This window comes from Strigops habroptila, chromosome 8, assembly GCF_004027225.2.
Source record: "Strigops habroptila isolate Jane chromosome 8, bStrHab1.2.pri, whole genome shotgun sequence".
NCBI lineage: Eukaryota > Metazoa > Chordata > Aves > Psittaciformes > Psittacidae > Strigops > Strigops habroptila.
Genome location: NC_044284.2, coordinates 20,202,883 through 20,219,116, shown reverse-complemented (window position 1 = coordinate 20,219,116; position 16,234 = coordinate 20,202,883). Strand labels below are relative to the sequence as shown.

At 36.1% G+C, this 16,234-nt stretch overlaps 1 protein-coding gene across 1 annotated transcript in view; it reads left to right on the top strand.

The window, feature by feature from the left end:
* The window catches only part of DNER (delta/notch like EGF repeat containing), a 129,478-nt gene that overhangs the window by 88,076 nt on the left and 25,168 nt on the right, over positions 1-16,234 (top strand). Inside the window, exons 7-8 of the mRNA XM_030494671.1 lie at positions 2,965-3,078; positions 12,683-12,907. Coding sequence (XP_030350531.1) covers positions 2,965-3,078; positions 12,683-12,907 — 339 coding nt within the window. The remainder of the gene's footprint in view (positions 1-2,964; positions 3,079-12,682; positions 12,908-16,234) is intronic.

Here is a 16,234-nt window from a genome sequence, read left to right as displayed (position 1 = left end):
AAAGATGTAGTCACTATTAGGGACAGGTGTTTCATTTGCTTGCTTCATAAAGTGTTAACAAAATTGTGTAAAAATTGATATAATGAGATGCCAGGAAACAATGACTAAGATCATGACAATTTTTGAGAAGAAAATGTACTTCTACTGCATATTTTGGAAATATAGTGTATTTCCATTCATGTCTTTACTTTTAACTTTGGTTTTTATAATTTCCATTTAACCAGCTGAACCCAGGACAATCCTATTTCTCTAAAATACAGTTTATGCCTTATTTTCATAATTGTTTCTTCTCCTTGTCTCTAGAGAAATTGTTAGCTCCTATTGGGGAAAAAGGTAATGTCAAAATTCTGAATATTTCCTTCTACAAACCCCCTCCTACTTCTCATGTTAAAAAACAAAGCTTACAATAAATAGAATGAAGTTACTTGGTTTCCATATATGAAAGCTTCCCTTTTGAATGACAGTGTGACCAAGTCCTTCTGTAAATCCTTGGTAAGGCAAACATAGCTAACTTTGTTTGTTACATTCTGGAACTTGAAAAATTGTGCTCCATTGCCTCCACGTAGTACGTTTAGGTTTCACTTTTAAGTTTTTAAAAATGATTTTCCTTAATTTTTTTAATAGCAGATGTCTAATGTTGTTAGGTTGGCTTAATCATTGTTAACTTCTGAGGCTGGTGTTCTACTCATAATTTTTTTCCCCAAATTTGTGCCTTCAGATAAAAAATAGTCAGAAAAACGAGCTGATTTCATATAAATATGAATTTATACAAAAATACTCATTGAATATGGAAAATACTAAAAAAAGTGGTAAATAAGAATTTAACTATCAGTGTTTCCATACACAAGTTCCAGAAACATTTGTATGTGTATAAGATCATGTTTACCAAATCTTGATAGAAGGAAATGTTATGAAGATAAATATCAGCCCAAAATGGATAGGTGTAATGATTCTTAAAGTGTATTTTACCAGAAAACTGCTTTTTTCCCTGCTATGGTGATTGCTTAGCACCTCTTCATATGTAGCACTTGCAAAACATTTGCTATGAAATCCCCATATCATATTCTCTTTCAGATGAACAAAACACGCCCTATGGATAATAATAAAATGGGACATACTTATTTTCATAGGGCTGATGTAAAGTATTCTCTCTGCTGAGTTCTTCCACAAGCTATGATGACAATTGTAGGAAATCAGGTTTTTGTAGCCAGTTTCAGAGCAACACTGTAATTTCTGCCTTTCTGTGCCAACATTCTTTTTGATACACATTGAATTCCAGGGTAATTCTTAGCTTTCACAAACTTGGTGACATTTTGAAGATAGAAAAATGTTTAAATGAGTTAAGCATACTCAATTCTGTGTTATGATTCACAAAATTAATCAGCTGAATGTGAGAACCTGAAAAACTATGAAGCCTATAGATGAATCAGTTGATGTAGTCTTCTATAATACTTCCTTGCTGTTTTAGTAAATTTTTTGTTAATTTAAGACCAATTACAATTACAGAAAATCACTAGTTATCCAGAGTGAGGCTGACATCCCTCCAAGTGCCTTAATCTGGTCCAGAGGAGCTACCTCATGAGAGCACAGTTCTGATTTTCAACCTCATTATTTTTCTCCAGTTGAGGTGCCTTATGGGCATTAATCCAGATACAACATACAACAATTTCTTCTTTCAGGTTTTTAATTGCAGAAAATAAGATCATAATACAGCTCTCTGTAGCATATGAAAGCAGTAAGGTACACAGACAGGAAACTCATAAATCCTTTTCTGTTGCAGTGCTCTAGCACTCCAAATATAACAATCTATGTTGAGAGCTGTTTTATGGTGACTTGAGAGCTGTTTTATGGTGACTTGAGAGCTGTTTTATGGTGACATCAATGGAATTGAACAGGTATAAGTATTAGGCTGCCCGAAAGACACGTAAATGTTTATTTTGATGGCCTTCAAATAATTATTTAATCAAAATAAGATTCTCCCCCACCTTCATCAGCAAAGTTCAGGCATGTCCTATATCTCACCTTCGGATCTTTGTCTTAGGTACCTGTTTATAGTGATGTATTGCATTAACAATGTTACCTAGTCATAGCTTACTGTTCTTTACCACTAGCCATTGTGTTAAACATGCTTCTATGGAAGAAATTTACAATTTTACGTAGGGTTCCTTTTAAAAAATAAAATGCCTCTGTTTGTAGTATGTAGTTTCTTCTTCAGTTGTGCATCTAAGATAGTTTCTTTGAGGTAAAGAAAAATTAGAAAGGGCAATGTGTAACATTTGTTAAGGAAATTGTTTGGAGTATTTAATCATTTAGATTGTATTTTGTAAGTTTGTTTATTTTTTTGGGGACATGTTAGAGACGTCAGACATATGGAACAAAGCAAACTTACGGTCAAATAGTACAGTACACACAATCTGTAGCTTGTGAACTTAAAGGAGCTTATTTGGAAGAGTTTGCAACTGTGCTGAGCAGTTCTTCACAGTTCTCGCTTAAAATAAACACTCTGTTTGAAGCCCAGAAGTAGGAGCAAATGACAGTCATTCAGCATATGCACAAATAATTCCTAATGTCAAGTCTTATTTCAAGTCTTGCGAAAGATTATTGGTTTGATATTGAAGATATGTTTGAAAACCATTCAAAAATTACTTTTTTTTGGTTATATGGGTGCTGATGAGGACCCAGCACCAACCTTTGTTATACTAGTGCTGTTAGAATATTGCTGCTGGTAAAATACAATTGATATAATCTCTAGGTTTTCACCACTTATGTTTCTCCAGTGAAGTATAAGTTTTAATTAAAAATCTCATTTTATAAGAAATTAGAAGACTGACCTGGATTCTATTTCTTACTTTGGTTGATTTTACACTAAGAAAAGTAATGGTCTGTTGGAATGACCTAGCAATACATTTAGTGATAAAGCCTCATTTTTGCTAGATTTTCTGAATGTTCTGTGCTGTTTTGTAGGTTACACGGGAGAGCTGTGCCAGTCAGAGATTGATCATTGCATCCAGGAACCATGCCAAAATGGAGGTACCTGCTCATCCAACATCAATGGATTCAGTTGTCAGTGCCCAGAAGGTAAACAGCAAAGACCTATCTAGTACCTCATACAAACTGGTGTTTTGCAGGGTGTGCTTAGGCTAAATTTACAGTTATATATATGTAAATATTTTTAAAATTGTGCTTTAGGCCACAGTTGGAAAAAAGATGAGAAATCGTTCTATAATCATCATTAGTATGTGAAGTATGGTAGGAGCTTAATGTTTTGGTGTATATGTGGCACAGAAATGTTCTCTCATCCTCTGGCACCTCTAAAGCAGAAATCAGGCTCCAGTTCTGTGAGAAAGGTGAATCGTAGGAGACCCAGGATGTGGTCTGATTTTTATGTTGTCCAGTAAACATGTGAGAGAAAGATGCCTCCCTTTGCATGTTTCTGCATATGGGGCAGTTGGCTAAAATATGTGTAAGAGCAATAATTCAAAACTGAAGGAATGACTTCAATCCCTCAATTTTTTAATTCATTCTCCTTTCTACTTGGAATTCTTATTTCTCTACATGAAAGCATTTCAGTGATTCTCATTGGTAAACACTAACTGTGTGAAATGAGGACATCATAATGCTAAATGCTAAAATGCATGCTTTCATAACAGTTTGATGACTGAAATGGCAGATGCCTAAATTGCTTATAAAAAAATTATCAGGAGTGAAAGCTCTCAATTACAAAGCCTTCTATTAGTAATTTATAATTAAGCTTAGAACTTTGAACTAATTATATTTCTGTTCTTACTTGATTTGTGGATGTTGTTTTTATTCTGACAGCACCTTATGTATTCTCTAAGGGTACAAGTCTTTGACAACTGCTCTGGTAACATATACTTGCTTAATGATTATTTGTAATTTCTTTAGGCTGATTCCTTGGTTTTCTAAAGTGCCATCCTTTAATGAATGACCCACTTAACAGCTGTGTTGAAACACAGACACTGACATTTTGACAACAGTGCAGGTCTTGCATTTGGAAGACTTTTGATAATTGTTGTAACTAGTAGCAAAATTCAGTGAGAAAATTATTAGGTGTTAGACTTGGTCAATAATTTATTTGCATTTTTCTTAGGAAATCTGTTCAAGGATCTTTAAGGATGCTTTGCAGGAAATGATCTTTCCCAGTAGTAAATGCTTGGAAAATTAGATACTGGGATTTTTGGCTGGTTTAGAACTGCTATATTGTTTCTGTGTGTGGCATACCTCAGTTGCTTTCTCCTGATGACCTATTAAAGAATGTGCTGGTTGCATCTCAACTTCTCTCCTATGGCCATTTGATATGCTGGCCATGGGACAGGGCTACTGGTAGGTTGAGGTCCCTGGATGGCCACCTCGCCCGTCCCCTGCTGTGGGTGTGTTTGGGTGCTGCGGCTGGGACACAGTACTTGTAGCATAGCTCTGGAGTGCCCTGCTAAAAGGCATTTATGCCTTGGTAGCTGTGTGGGTTTGAGGCTGCTCTCCTGCTTAGGGAGCTCATGCCAGCAGCAATTAGTCTGTGAATGGGAAGGGGGCCGGCTGCCAGCTCCGCCTGGCCCACAGGCTCTGGTATAACCACAGGCAGCAATGCTGCTCCCACAAGTGCACCAGCTGGCTGTGCCAAAGGCCCCGTGCCATTCCCCTGTGCCATGTGGGAGACCTGGAGCACAGGAGAGAAAAACCTTCTCTTCATCTCCCTCCAGAGCTGTTCTCCCTAAAGAGAATGATGGAGATGTTATCTGATGGGCCACTGCTTGATGTGTAATGTTCTTTTCGATAACAGCTTTTCTGCTGCAGGAGAACCAGGTTACTTGCTTGTGCTTCTCTTTTCTGTTTTTACTCCTGTTTTACCATCTCTGTGTTATAGAATCATACAATGGTTTGGGTTGGACAGGACCTTAAGATCATCTAGTTCCAATCCCCCTGCCGTGGGCAGGGACGCCTCGCACTAAACTATGTCGCCCAAGGCTCTGTCCAACTTGGCCTTGAACACCGCCAGGGATGGGGCATTCACAACTTCCTTGGGCAACCCATTCCAGTGCCTCACCACCCTCACTGTAAAGAACTTCTTCCTTGTATCTAATCTAAACTTCCCCTGTTTAAGTTTGAACCCATTACCCCTTGTCCTACCACTACAGTCCCTAAGGAAGAGTCCCTCTGCCAGCATCCTTATAGGCCCCCTTCAGATACTGGAAGACTGCTATGCTGGACTTGCCCCAACAGCTCCATGTCCTTTTTATGTTGAGGACACCAGAACTGCACACAGTACTCCAAGTGGGGTCTCATGAGAGCAGAGGGGCAGGATCACCTCCTTCGACCTGCTGGTCAGGCTTCTTTTGATGCAGCCCAGGATACGGTTGGCTTTCTGGGCTGTGAGCGTGCACTGCCGGCTCATGTTCAGTTTCTCATCAACCGACACCCCCAAGTCCTTCTCCGCAAGGCTGCTCTGATTCTTTTCTCCACCCAACCTGTAGCTGTGCCTGGGATTGGCCTGACTTAGGTGTAGGACCTTGCACTTGGCTTCATTGAACTTTGTGAGGTTGGCATTGGCCACCTCTCAAGCATGTCAAGGTCCCTTTGGATGGCATCCCTTCCCTCCAGTGTATTAACTGAACCACATAACTTAGTGTCCTTGGCAAACTTGTTGAGGGCGCACTCAATCCTACTGTCCATGTTGCCAACAAAGATGTTGAACAAGATCGGTCCCAACACCGACCCCTGAGGGACACCACTGGTCTCCAACTGGACATTGGAGCCATTGACCACAACTCTTTGCATGCGGCTATCCAGCCAATTTATCCACCGGGTGGTCCATCCATCAGATTGATGTCTCTCCAGTTTAGTGACAAAGATGTCATGTGGGATAGTGTCAAACGCTTCACACAAGTTCAGGTAGGTGACATCAACTGCTTTGTCCCTATCCATCAGTTCTGTAGCCCCATCATAGAAGGCCACCAAATTAGTCAGACAGGATTTCCCCTTTGTGAAGCCATGTTGGCTCTCACCAACCACCTTGTTGTTTTTCATGTGTTTTAGTATGCTTTCCAGGAGAATCTGCTCCAAGATTTTGCCAGGCACAGAGGTGAGACTGCCCGGCTCCTGGGTAAGTCCTGTCGAGGGCTTGAAGCTCCCTTGGAAGAGTTGCTACTCTGATTCTTTATTTATATGTCTAACATGCTCACATAGTATAAATGTTTTCAAAAAGCACTGGAGCAACCCAAGAAAAAATATATGCTGAAATACATTTACAACATTAAAATAATTTTTGTACATTGGCCTGTATTATTTCCAATATAGAAAAAGCCTTTGGAGGGGATAGAAATTTTCAGGAATCACTTTGTGGACTGCTCGAGGTTATTTCCTTTAGAAAAAATAGTCTTGTATGCATGATGTCTGATTCTCAGTTCCTTGGACATGAGAAAAGCAGCCTTAGGTTTGCAGGAGCAAATGCCATCTCATGGGCATGATAACTCTTCCTGACGCCCTAACAATTACCACTATTTCAAAGACCGAATGCTTATCATGAAGTTTCGTAGCTGTGCTTCCTATTCATATCCTGAACATAAAGAGGGGAGACCGTTGATGCAGAACTGACACAGTCTGCAATGGCCAGTGCTATTGCTCTAGAGTAGCCTAGTGGGCATATTAGGTAATAAGGTGTTGCTTTTCCATCTTGTTCTGGAAGATCTAGTAATGCCAGCAAGCTCAGGGATTCAGATGTTTTGTGGAGGGAAAGAAAGGATTTATTTGACAAAATGTATCGCCTAAATCTACTACTGACTGCCTTACCCATGAGTCTTCTTCCTTTGAGGTGTTATCCTCTCTTAGAAGCATATTTTGAAAGCTTTCGTTTGAGTTTTGAGGAGATGTGGTAATTTTTGTCAATTCAACAAAGGATAGTTGCTTGAAAATTGCAGATACCATAACTTGCAGATTTGCTATTTTTAGTATGTCCTCAAATTTTCCACTAAGAAACCCCTACCAAACTCCCATTTTTCTAATTTAAGCAAGGTTTCTTGCTCTGCTGCTATTACCCTGCTATGCTTAATAGTAATTGCTTGTTGAGAAGAGGCCTTTATTTCTGTAGTGATAATTCAGCACAATGGGGGAAAGGTAGCCAAGGAGATTCCATTTATTTATTTATTTGTTTGTTTGTTTATTTTTATATACACACACACACACATATATATAATTGTAAAAACTACAAGTCTGGAGATAAAATGTGGTTAGGCAGAACAGTATAAGAGATGATGGGGAAAGTATCTCACACAGGGAAAAGATGGCAGATAATGGAATGAGATGGAGACAATGAGGAACGATCTTGAGGTTGTGCATTTCTTTTACAAATGAGATGTGTTCATGAAAGAAGCATGTGATAGCTTACAGAAGGTGAAATCTGAGGCACTGAAAAAGCACCCTAGATTAGATATGAATATTTAATTGTCTTTAGACACTTTTACTCATTTAAGAGTCCTTTAGTGAAGAATATATCTATGCTTGCAGATTTCATTTTCTGTGGGATGCATTATAGATGTTAATGTTCAGAATATGTCAAAAATAAACTGATATCTAATGTTGTTGAGTCACCTGTACTGAAGAGAAAATTGGATTTTATTATCAAATTTCTAGTGAAGATGCTTAAGCAACACTAAGGACTGAAGAATTTGTTGAAAGTTTTGAGTCTTTATTATTGTGAAAAGGATGTTTGGGATGTTATACTTAAAATGGGGTGGGGATCTTTGATCATCTTTAAAGTTTCATGATAATAAACATATATTTAGCAAGCATTACCTTCAAATGATTATGCAAAGAAATTTCTAGATATTGTAAAAATCTACACGTCGTAAACATCTGTTGACCTGAACATGGATGTCCGAAATTTATATTCAGAATGATTCTGTGAAACTCCATATCACTTTTAAATATCTCCTCTGATTTTCTTCCATGTGTAACATCCTACTGTATTGACAGTAACATTATTGCATTACAGCTAGGCAACATACTGAAAAAAACTGAATACCTGCAGGTATTTCTGGAAATACTGTAAAGCAGCAAAGTTATGAATGCTCTTATTGTGGTTTCTGTAGTTTGAAAGAGGTTGACAGCTATAGAAGATGCTAAGCTGTGATTCATATGCGTTGATTTGCAATAGCAGCTATAAAATGCACATTGTCACCAGGAATTTTAATTTGGAAATAGAAGTTGTTTGCCTAGATTAAGCATGGTTTAAGTTTCAAGGTCTTCACTTTTTCTGAGCTTCATTGTTCATCTAAAAGCCTTTTTTCTATATTATATCTTGCAGATGTGATTCTAATGTCTTTAAGTTTACATACAATAAACCAATTTATTATCTTGATTCCAGGAAACTAGGTCACACAGCTGTTGCATATGGAAGATTTCCCAAGGTTACTGGTGATTAGAGAATGCAGAATTCTTCATATTACCATAAGAGAGTTTAATTTACCTGAAGAATATTTTGTTGTTAATTAAAAATTTTTATGGCTGTTTAGTTTCTGGTACTTTCTGCTAATCTAATGTTTTTACCTGGCATCTTCCCAAATTGCTCTTATTTTTAACAGACTTCTCCTTAATGCTTTAACGGGCTGAGCTTCTGTTCATCTGTACCCGTAAAGACTTAGCTAGTGTGAATTTCAATCAAAATCTTACAACTACATTTTAACGATTTCTTGTTTCTTTATGATGAGTATCTTTTTTTTTCTTTCCTTTACAGAATTCTTGTGAAATACCATCAGACATCTTGTATTTCCTCACAAAACAATTTTCTATAAGGAAAATAATAAATTGCCTGTATGTCTAATATTTATCACTGTATTTAAAAGTGTTGTAATCCTGAGCCCTAGAAATTCACAGACTTATTTTTTCATGTTTGTGTAATTCTTGGAATTAGGTCTAATGTAACAATCAGGCAAGTTTGTTGCTCTGCAGACTGTATAAAAAGCAGTTGTACAGTATCTTCAGAAAATGTTTAACTTGCTTGATTTGTACATAGCTCTTTTGCTTTCAATAACCAAGTAATTAAAATCTCACCATGATGGGAAATCTGGCTTTTCTCCAGAGGTTTTCTATCTCTGAAAAAGTTTTCAGTCACTGCCCAGGAGGTCTTTAGCAAGATATAAAGAATATCAATTGACTTCATACTTTTATTCTTCTTGACAACTAGCCAAACGGTCTGAACTATGTAAGCACAAATATTGCCTTTCCTCTTCGCCGTCTGTATTATTCCTTTAGTAAATTTTGTATTCAGATCTTTCAAGTCACCAGTAGTCTGTATATTTCAGTCATGTCCCTCTTGCAGCAGTAATGATGTAGGTGCAGGGTTGGGATTTTTTTCCTTCAGCATTTTGTTCTGTTTTCAATCAATACACCTCTGAATTTGATTTTTCAAATTTGTTATTTGCATTATTTATTTTCAACAATTTTATTGATATGGATTTAAATGTACATTCAGAAGTGCCAGAATAATAGATCTTCAACTGCTGCTGCTATGAGTATTTTTGGATATTTAACTTGTACACAAGATTCAAACTTTCAGAATCAACTAAACACATTTCCCAGTGCAGTCAAAGATAGCACAAGGGCAACATGTTTTAGTGTATTTTAAACCTGCATATGTTCTTGAAGTGCTGTGTCACTTGAAACATTAGCCATCTGCCAGTAAGCTTCTCTTTGTAGGGAAGATAATTGCAAAGGTTGTAGTGAAGCAGCATTAGTGTCATTGTGTGACCTCAGATCTCTTTGATTCTTTTTAAGCTGGTTTCAGCGTTAGTGTAGAGATTTCACTGGACTTGCCGACTGATCTCTTCCTGGTAATAGTTTAAAGTCCTTGCAGATTCCTTTTAATCTGTCCAGGATTTTTTTTTTTTTTTTTTTTTTTTAAATATGCCAACAAACTGTTGCAGTAATTAGATTCTTGATTTTAGGTTTTTTGTTCTTTTCAGTTTCTGATGGTTGTGCAGTTATCATCTACAGGAGGGACCTCTAATATAAGGTTCCACAGTATCTGTTTTTAAGCTCTTTCTCTTCAGCACTGCTGTGCAGGTGGTCCTGATAAAGCCCATAAAGCAATCTGAGCCATAGGTTAGCAAAATTGAGAAGGCAGAAAGCTCTTTCTGATTCTTTGCCTGTGCCTTGCCAGACTTGCTTTACTTTCCTGGTCTGTTGCTGAATGAATTACCACTAAACTGTTAAAGGTCCAATCCATAGGTTGTTTCTCTTTTTTTTTTTTTTTTTTTTTTTTTAATTACTCTGTTTTTGGGGTTTGTTTGGATTATTTTTTCTTTATTTTTCATTCCATAGTTCTGGTGTAAGTTTTATGAACATATGAGGGAAATGTGGCTTTATAAATCATTTGTCCAGCATTTAATATTTTGAGGATGCTTCTAAAATCCTGCTGCCAACAGTGCCCAAGAACATCCTAGTTTTGTCTGAAATTCACAGGGTAGTTCTGGCCTTTCTATCTCTTGCTTAGCTACGATAATCTAAGTTTTGTTAATTCTCTGAGTAGATCCCTATAATACACTCTGTGTGGGTTACTCACCTTTGCTTTACTCACCTTCCATTTCCCCCTCTTTCTGATGCAGTTCACTGAGCTTTTCTGGATCCATGGAGTGTGTCTCCTTGAGGAAGTCATCAGGATATTTAAAATTAATTGCTAGTCTTCTGTTTTTTATGTTGTGTGCTGGAAAATTAATGCCTTTAGGCCGACTATCTCAGCCCTCCCTCACTCTTCAAGTCTTGGAGTTCAGTCACGTTGAGAGGTTATGCCCAGTTTACTAGATCTTTCTGGCCAAAGAATTTCAACAAATTTAATCAATAAAGAACAAACTATAGAATTTAAACTTCCTAGTAAATGTTTGGGGTTTTTTTTGTTACACTTTAAAATGTGAATGAATCTATTTCTTATATGCTTGTTTTCAGAAATGCTAACTCCTGATTTGCTACCCATGATTACAGTGCTAGAACTACAGTTAAACAAAATCAAACTCATTTGAATGTGAATAATGAATAATTAGAAAAGAAAAAAAATAAATCAAAATGCCCCAAAAGTAACACATCTATCAAAATTAACTGAAAACTATTTCCTGATGATTTGTACCTTGATTGAAATGTGGAATGACATTATTTAGAACAAAAACATTTACTGAGTCAGTAAAAGATAATGAGATGCCATGAACTATGTGTTAAATGTGGTATTCAGTCTCACTTTTGGTATTCATCATAAGTTTTATACAATATAGGAATTCAGTTCTAATACATCAACTACTTTTAATCCATCAGTGAGACTGTAGAGATACAAATACTGTACACATAAGGCCAAAAATCTGCCTCATTCCATCAGGGATAATATTTCAATATTGAGTGTTGATCCAAAGTGTCACCTGTCATGGTTTTCATGCTCAGCCATTGGCAGGCTGCTATATAAGAGTAATCTCCTCCATCTTGATCCTTTCTCTTGCCATCAGACACATTTTGTGTGGGTTTTTTGTTTGGGGGTTTGGGTTAGGTTTTTTTTGTGTGGATTTTTTTAATTTTTTTTCTCTGTTTCTGAATAAATATTTTTCAAATCCTAGAATAGTTTTTAATTCATTTACTTATTTTCTTTGGTGTCTGAAATGTTGCTACAATCTTCTTGGTAGCAGTGGCAATGTGGTCTGTTCTTTGCCTTTTACGCTGTGGTTTACGCTTTTTATTAGAGTGTAGGTAAAGCTGGCTTGCTGTGTCTTGAGTGGAGGCTGGCCTGATTTGTGTCTAATTTCTCATTCCCAGTGATTAATATGTTGTAATGTTAAAAGCTGTTCTACAATGTAAGATACTCCAGAAAACTTTAAGCCTGAAAACTGATGGTGTCTACAAATGGACCAAATAATTATCAAAAAAATATTAGTATTGAATGGAAAGGACAATTTTCTCTTTTATTTAGAAGAATACTAGAATTTGAATATACTTCTCTTGCCTTGCTTTTGGGTAGAATAACTACACATCATGTTACTATGTATATATATGATGTATGTGTATGTGTGGATACAAACTATAGTTGATATACTGTCGTTTGTTCAAATATTATTCTTTTCTACATCTGATTTAAAAAACTCCTTTGCAAGAATATCCTTTTCGTTAGGTCTAATTTTTACATGCTGTTGCTTCAATAAATCTTTGTCTCTCCTGCTAATGAGAAGGATGTTCTTGTAAAAGATACTCTTCTAAACTATTGAAGCTCAAGCAAATTCATGTGCTGTTTTAGAGGTTGTTATTCTTAACATACACATTAACAGTAATGAAAAAAAAAGGTCAGTTTTGGCTTTTCTTGTTTTCCCAGTCTAGTCTGTTCCTGTTAGAAAATCTCTTTTTTTTCTATCCAGATGTACTTTGTAAAGTGGATAAGCACTGTCCGATTCAACATATGTTTTTGCAATTCACTGCCTTAATCATAGGATAGTATGATTCTACCTGAAGCATCTTTTATTATACCATGTTAATGGGTAAAATTAGAGTTTAATATGTATAGAGGAAGTGTATAATTTTGTAATTTTCATGGCACTAAAAAAATTAGGAATATAGCTATATCAATGACTTTTAACTTGCTTTGGTTATTAAAATTGTACGCATAGCAGAATGCTTACTTATAAAAACCATTTATTTCTTTTAGGGTTTTTAGGAACCTCGTGTGAAGAAAAAATAGACCCTTGTGCGTCATCTCCCTGCCAGAACAATGGAACCTGTTATGCAGACAGACTTGCCTTCTCTTGCAGTTGTAGTCCTGGATTTACAGGACCTACGTGTGCTCAGCTGATTGACTTCTGTGCTCTGAATCCTTGTGCACATGGCATTTGTCGCAGTGTTGGAACCAGCTACAGATGCCTCTGTATCCCTGGTTTGTACCAAACAGTTACCTGTTTTGTAAATCTTCTAGTATTTTTATATGTATATTCCATATATAGTTTAAAATTACTTTTTTTCTTTTTGGTGTATAAAACACGTTGAGCAGATATTCTGTCTGTTTAAAATAATGAGAAGAATCTACATATTCCATTTGGAAAATTAAAAATTGCAGAGTGAGCACTGAAGATACCCACTGAGATCTATACGGCTTAGTTGCTATCTACAGCTGTATTATAAAATTATAGTCTGCAGGATAAATCTTTTTAAGATGAGGTATCAGTGTCATTGGTTATTACAAAATATGGTTTCCATGTCACATAGAAAATGTGACACTGATCATTGTGGAAGGAGTGGAAATGAGGTAGCTGAACAAAGGTAGAGAAGGAAAAAAAATTGGCTACCTCAAAGGGTTCAGTTCTGCCACCTGTGTTTACATAAATTATCTCTCTTCAGAAGTTCCAGTGATAAAGCTTAGATAAGTATAGTTAGTAGATTCAGCTAGTAACTGTTTGACAATATAGCCTAACAATGCATGGTGCCAAGGTAGCATTTTCCTTAGCTCTTGTTTTTTTTTCTTAATTGTACCAGATTAACAGAATATTGGGATACTTATAGCTTCCTTTATGCATTTTAGAAATTATAATTAGTAGGTGAAGTAGCAGTTAGAATGAATGATACCATGTGCTGCACATCCACTACTGCTTAAGCACTTACAGAGTGAAAACCAATAATATTTGTTTTCATTTGAATAATTTTAATTATTTTGGCACTTTTTATGATTTTTTTTAAATTTTTTTTTTTAAGCTATAAACTTGAAAACTGCAGAGGTTAAGAGGAAAATAAATTCTCAGTGTACCAGGAATAAACTAAGGGGTGGTATTGGATAGTTAGTAGCTCTACATATATATAATGCTGTGACATGCATGTTCTACAGATTTCCTTTCAGAGGAATACCTCCTCTCTGTTGCTTTGCCTTGTCTTGTGGGAAACCAGTCACAATTCTCCACCTCTTTTCTCTTCCTTCTCAGTTAGCAGGATGTGCAGGTATTCTACCAATCTCATATTTGTGGGTATTTGTGGATTTGGGGAGTTTGTAATGAAATCTACTAATGCAGCGTCTTTAGAAGGTGTCAGAATTAATCACTGCTATTTAGAGACATGAAAAGGACCATTAGAAGTTGTTTTTGGAGAGGTACTCACAAATGAACAGAAGCCAATGGAAATGTATATTTTGGATTTGACAGATTTATAATTAAATTACCTACTTCTTTATAAAGGAGTAAATTATGAAAGTGAAATGGAGACAATACATAGTAGTGTTATCTCATAACTCATTTGTTGTTCAGCAGAAGTGAATTTAGACCTACAGGATTATAAGAATCTCATGTAAGAGCTTTAACCATTGAAATGTATTTACTTATTTAACAGCAACAACAAAAAAGCCTCAATTTTATGGACAGTTTTTCAGGAAGCATCCTCAGTTCTTCTGCTTGCAACCTTTTGGATATCAGAGGGTAGGTAGATTGTTGTGGCAAGATAGGTCCTGATGTTTAAGTGATCTCACATGTTTTCAGTCCAGAGGTTTCCGTGAATGGTGTGGGCAATTTTCATCTGAACAGAAGAATGGCATTATGTAGTGCAGAAGAGTATTTCCTAGTGTATTTAGTTTTATAGATTTCAGGAGGTGAAGATGATAATTCTTTCATTACAAATTTTCAGTCTTAGTTTTTAAAGTGTTTAAATGCTTTGCTGTTCATTTGCATAATAGAGAAATCCGTAGAGAAAACAATTGGTATTGAGATGAAGAGCAACAGACCTAATCATATTTAAATAGAGCTAGCAAACCCTGTCCTATTGACAGCACAAACTAGAATTCATCAGTTGATAATAAGTTCTATGTCTGACAAAATATCTTTTTGATTGTAGGTAGTTGAAGTTGCCAGGTGCTGTTTTCCTAAATTCATTTTTAGAACTGAGAATTTAATAGTTTAATGTTTCATTTTGGGTATTATTCTTCTCACGAAGCTGCTAGAAGGACTAAATAGCAGAGGGAGTGAACAGGAAAAAAAAGTTTGAAGTATAAATAACTTCCAGAAAGATGGGAAAAAAAAGTGGTCAGTGGGTAGGGCTATGAAAGTTACTTGCTAACATCAACCCATTCATTGATTGGATAGCAAGTATTTTGTTAACTTGTTTGTGTCTGTATCAGAAAACTGCTGTTTTTCTAGCTGTTGAATGGCACAAGCAGTTAAGGCATGGCCAAGAAAAATCTCTGCAGAGGGTGGAGAAACTACTGAGATGAGGAGCTGCCTCACTTTGGACAACAAGGAAAGTGATCAAAGTGTATCAATATGGTTTAATATGTAAGTGTTTTTTTAATATATGAATGAAACAACAGTTGACTGAAAAAACCCCAGAGACTGAAGAGGCGCATTTTTAAGACTACCAGAGTTGTGCATGTATACTCTTGCGAAGTTGTGAAAAAAATTGTCACAATTTAAATGTGTTGAATTGTAGAAATCAAAACACAAGAAGAGATATTCTACCTTGGGATGTGAAGATAATTCAAGTCATCACAAACCCGGATTTCCCAATTAGTGCAAGAAATTTTTCTTCTGACTTTCTGTTATAAAAAGGGATCTGATTTTCTAACTGGAGCATTTGGAGCTGTCCAGCACCAGTGCCCTTTCCCAAGTCATCCATGGTGGGAAAAACTAGGCATTTCTTTTTCCAAGTAAACCAGGGAAGTTTTTATCTTCTTCAGCATATACTTTGTGTCTGGTTCAAACAAACAAACAAAGCTAATTAAATATTCTTGGACAAATAAAAGTTGGGGTTTCTTTTCTGAAATTTGTCACCTAAACCTGATTAGAAGTTGTTGGATAGGTTTGTTCGAATTAGTTCTGTGTCTCTCAGTACTTAAAAGTAGTCTCAGACCTCTCATGTTAAGAAAACTTGCTTTTACTGGCATAATATTTGTGTATTTAAAAGCTAGCCAGATGAGAAGCCATAGAAGTTGCATCCAAGACCATACATAGCACTCCTGTAGTTGAACTCTTTTGTGTTGCTCCATCTGTGAAATTTAATTGGAAATATATATATATTCACATATATATATATTTTATTTCTTTCCAAACCTTTTGTAGACTGCTGTGAACTTCACTTTTAAAAAAGACAATTTGTTTCAGTAGGAATTCTCTCTACATATATCATTACTTGTTTCATATGGAGGTGAAACAAAAAGCCAAATTGTGTGAGCCTGTCATTAACCTGCAATATTTTAGTAACTTGGATAACATTTCAAAAGATCTTTAAAGAG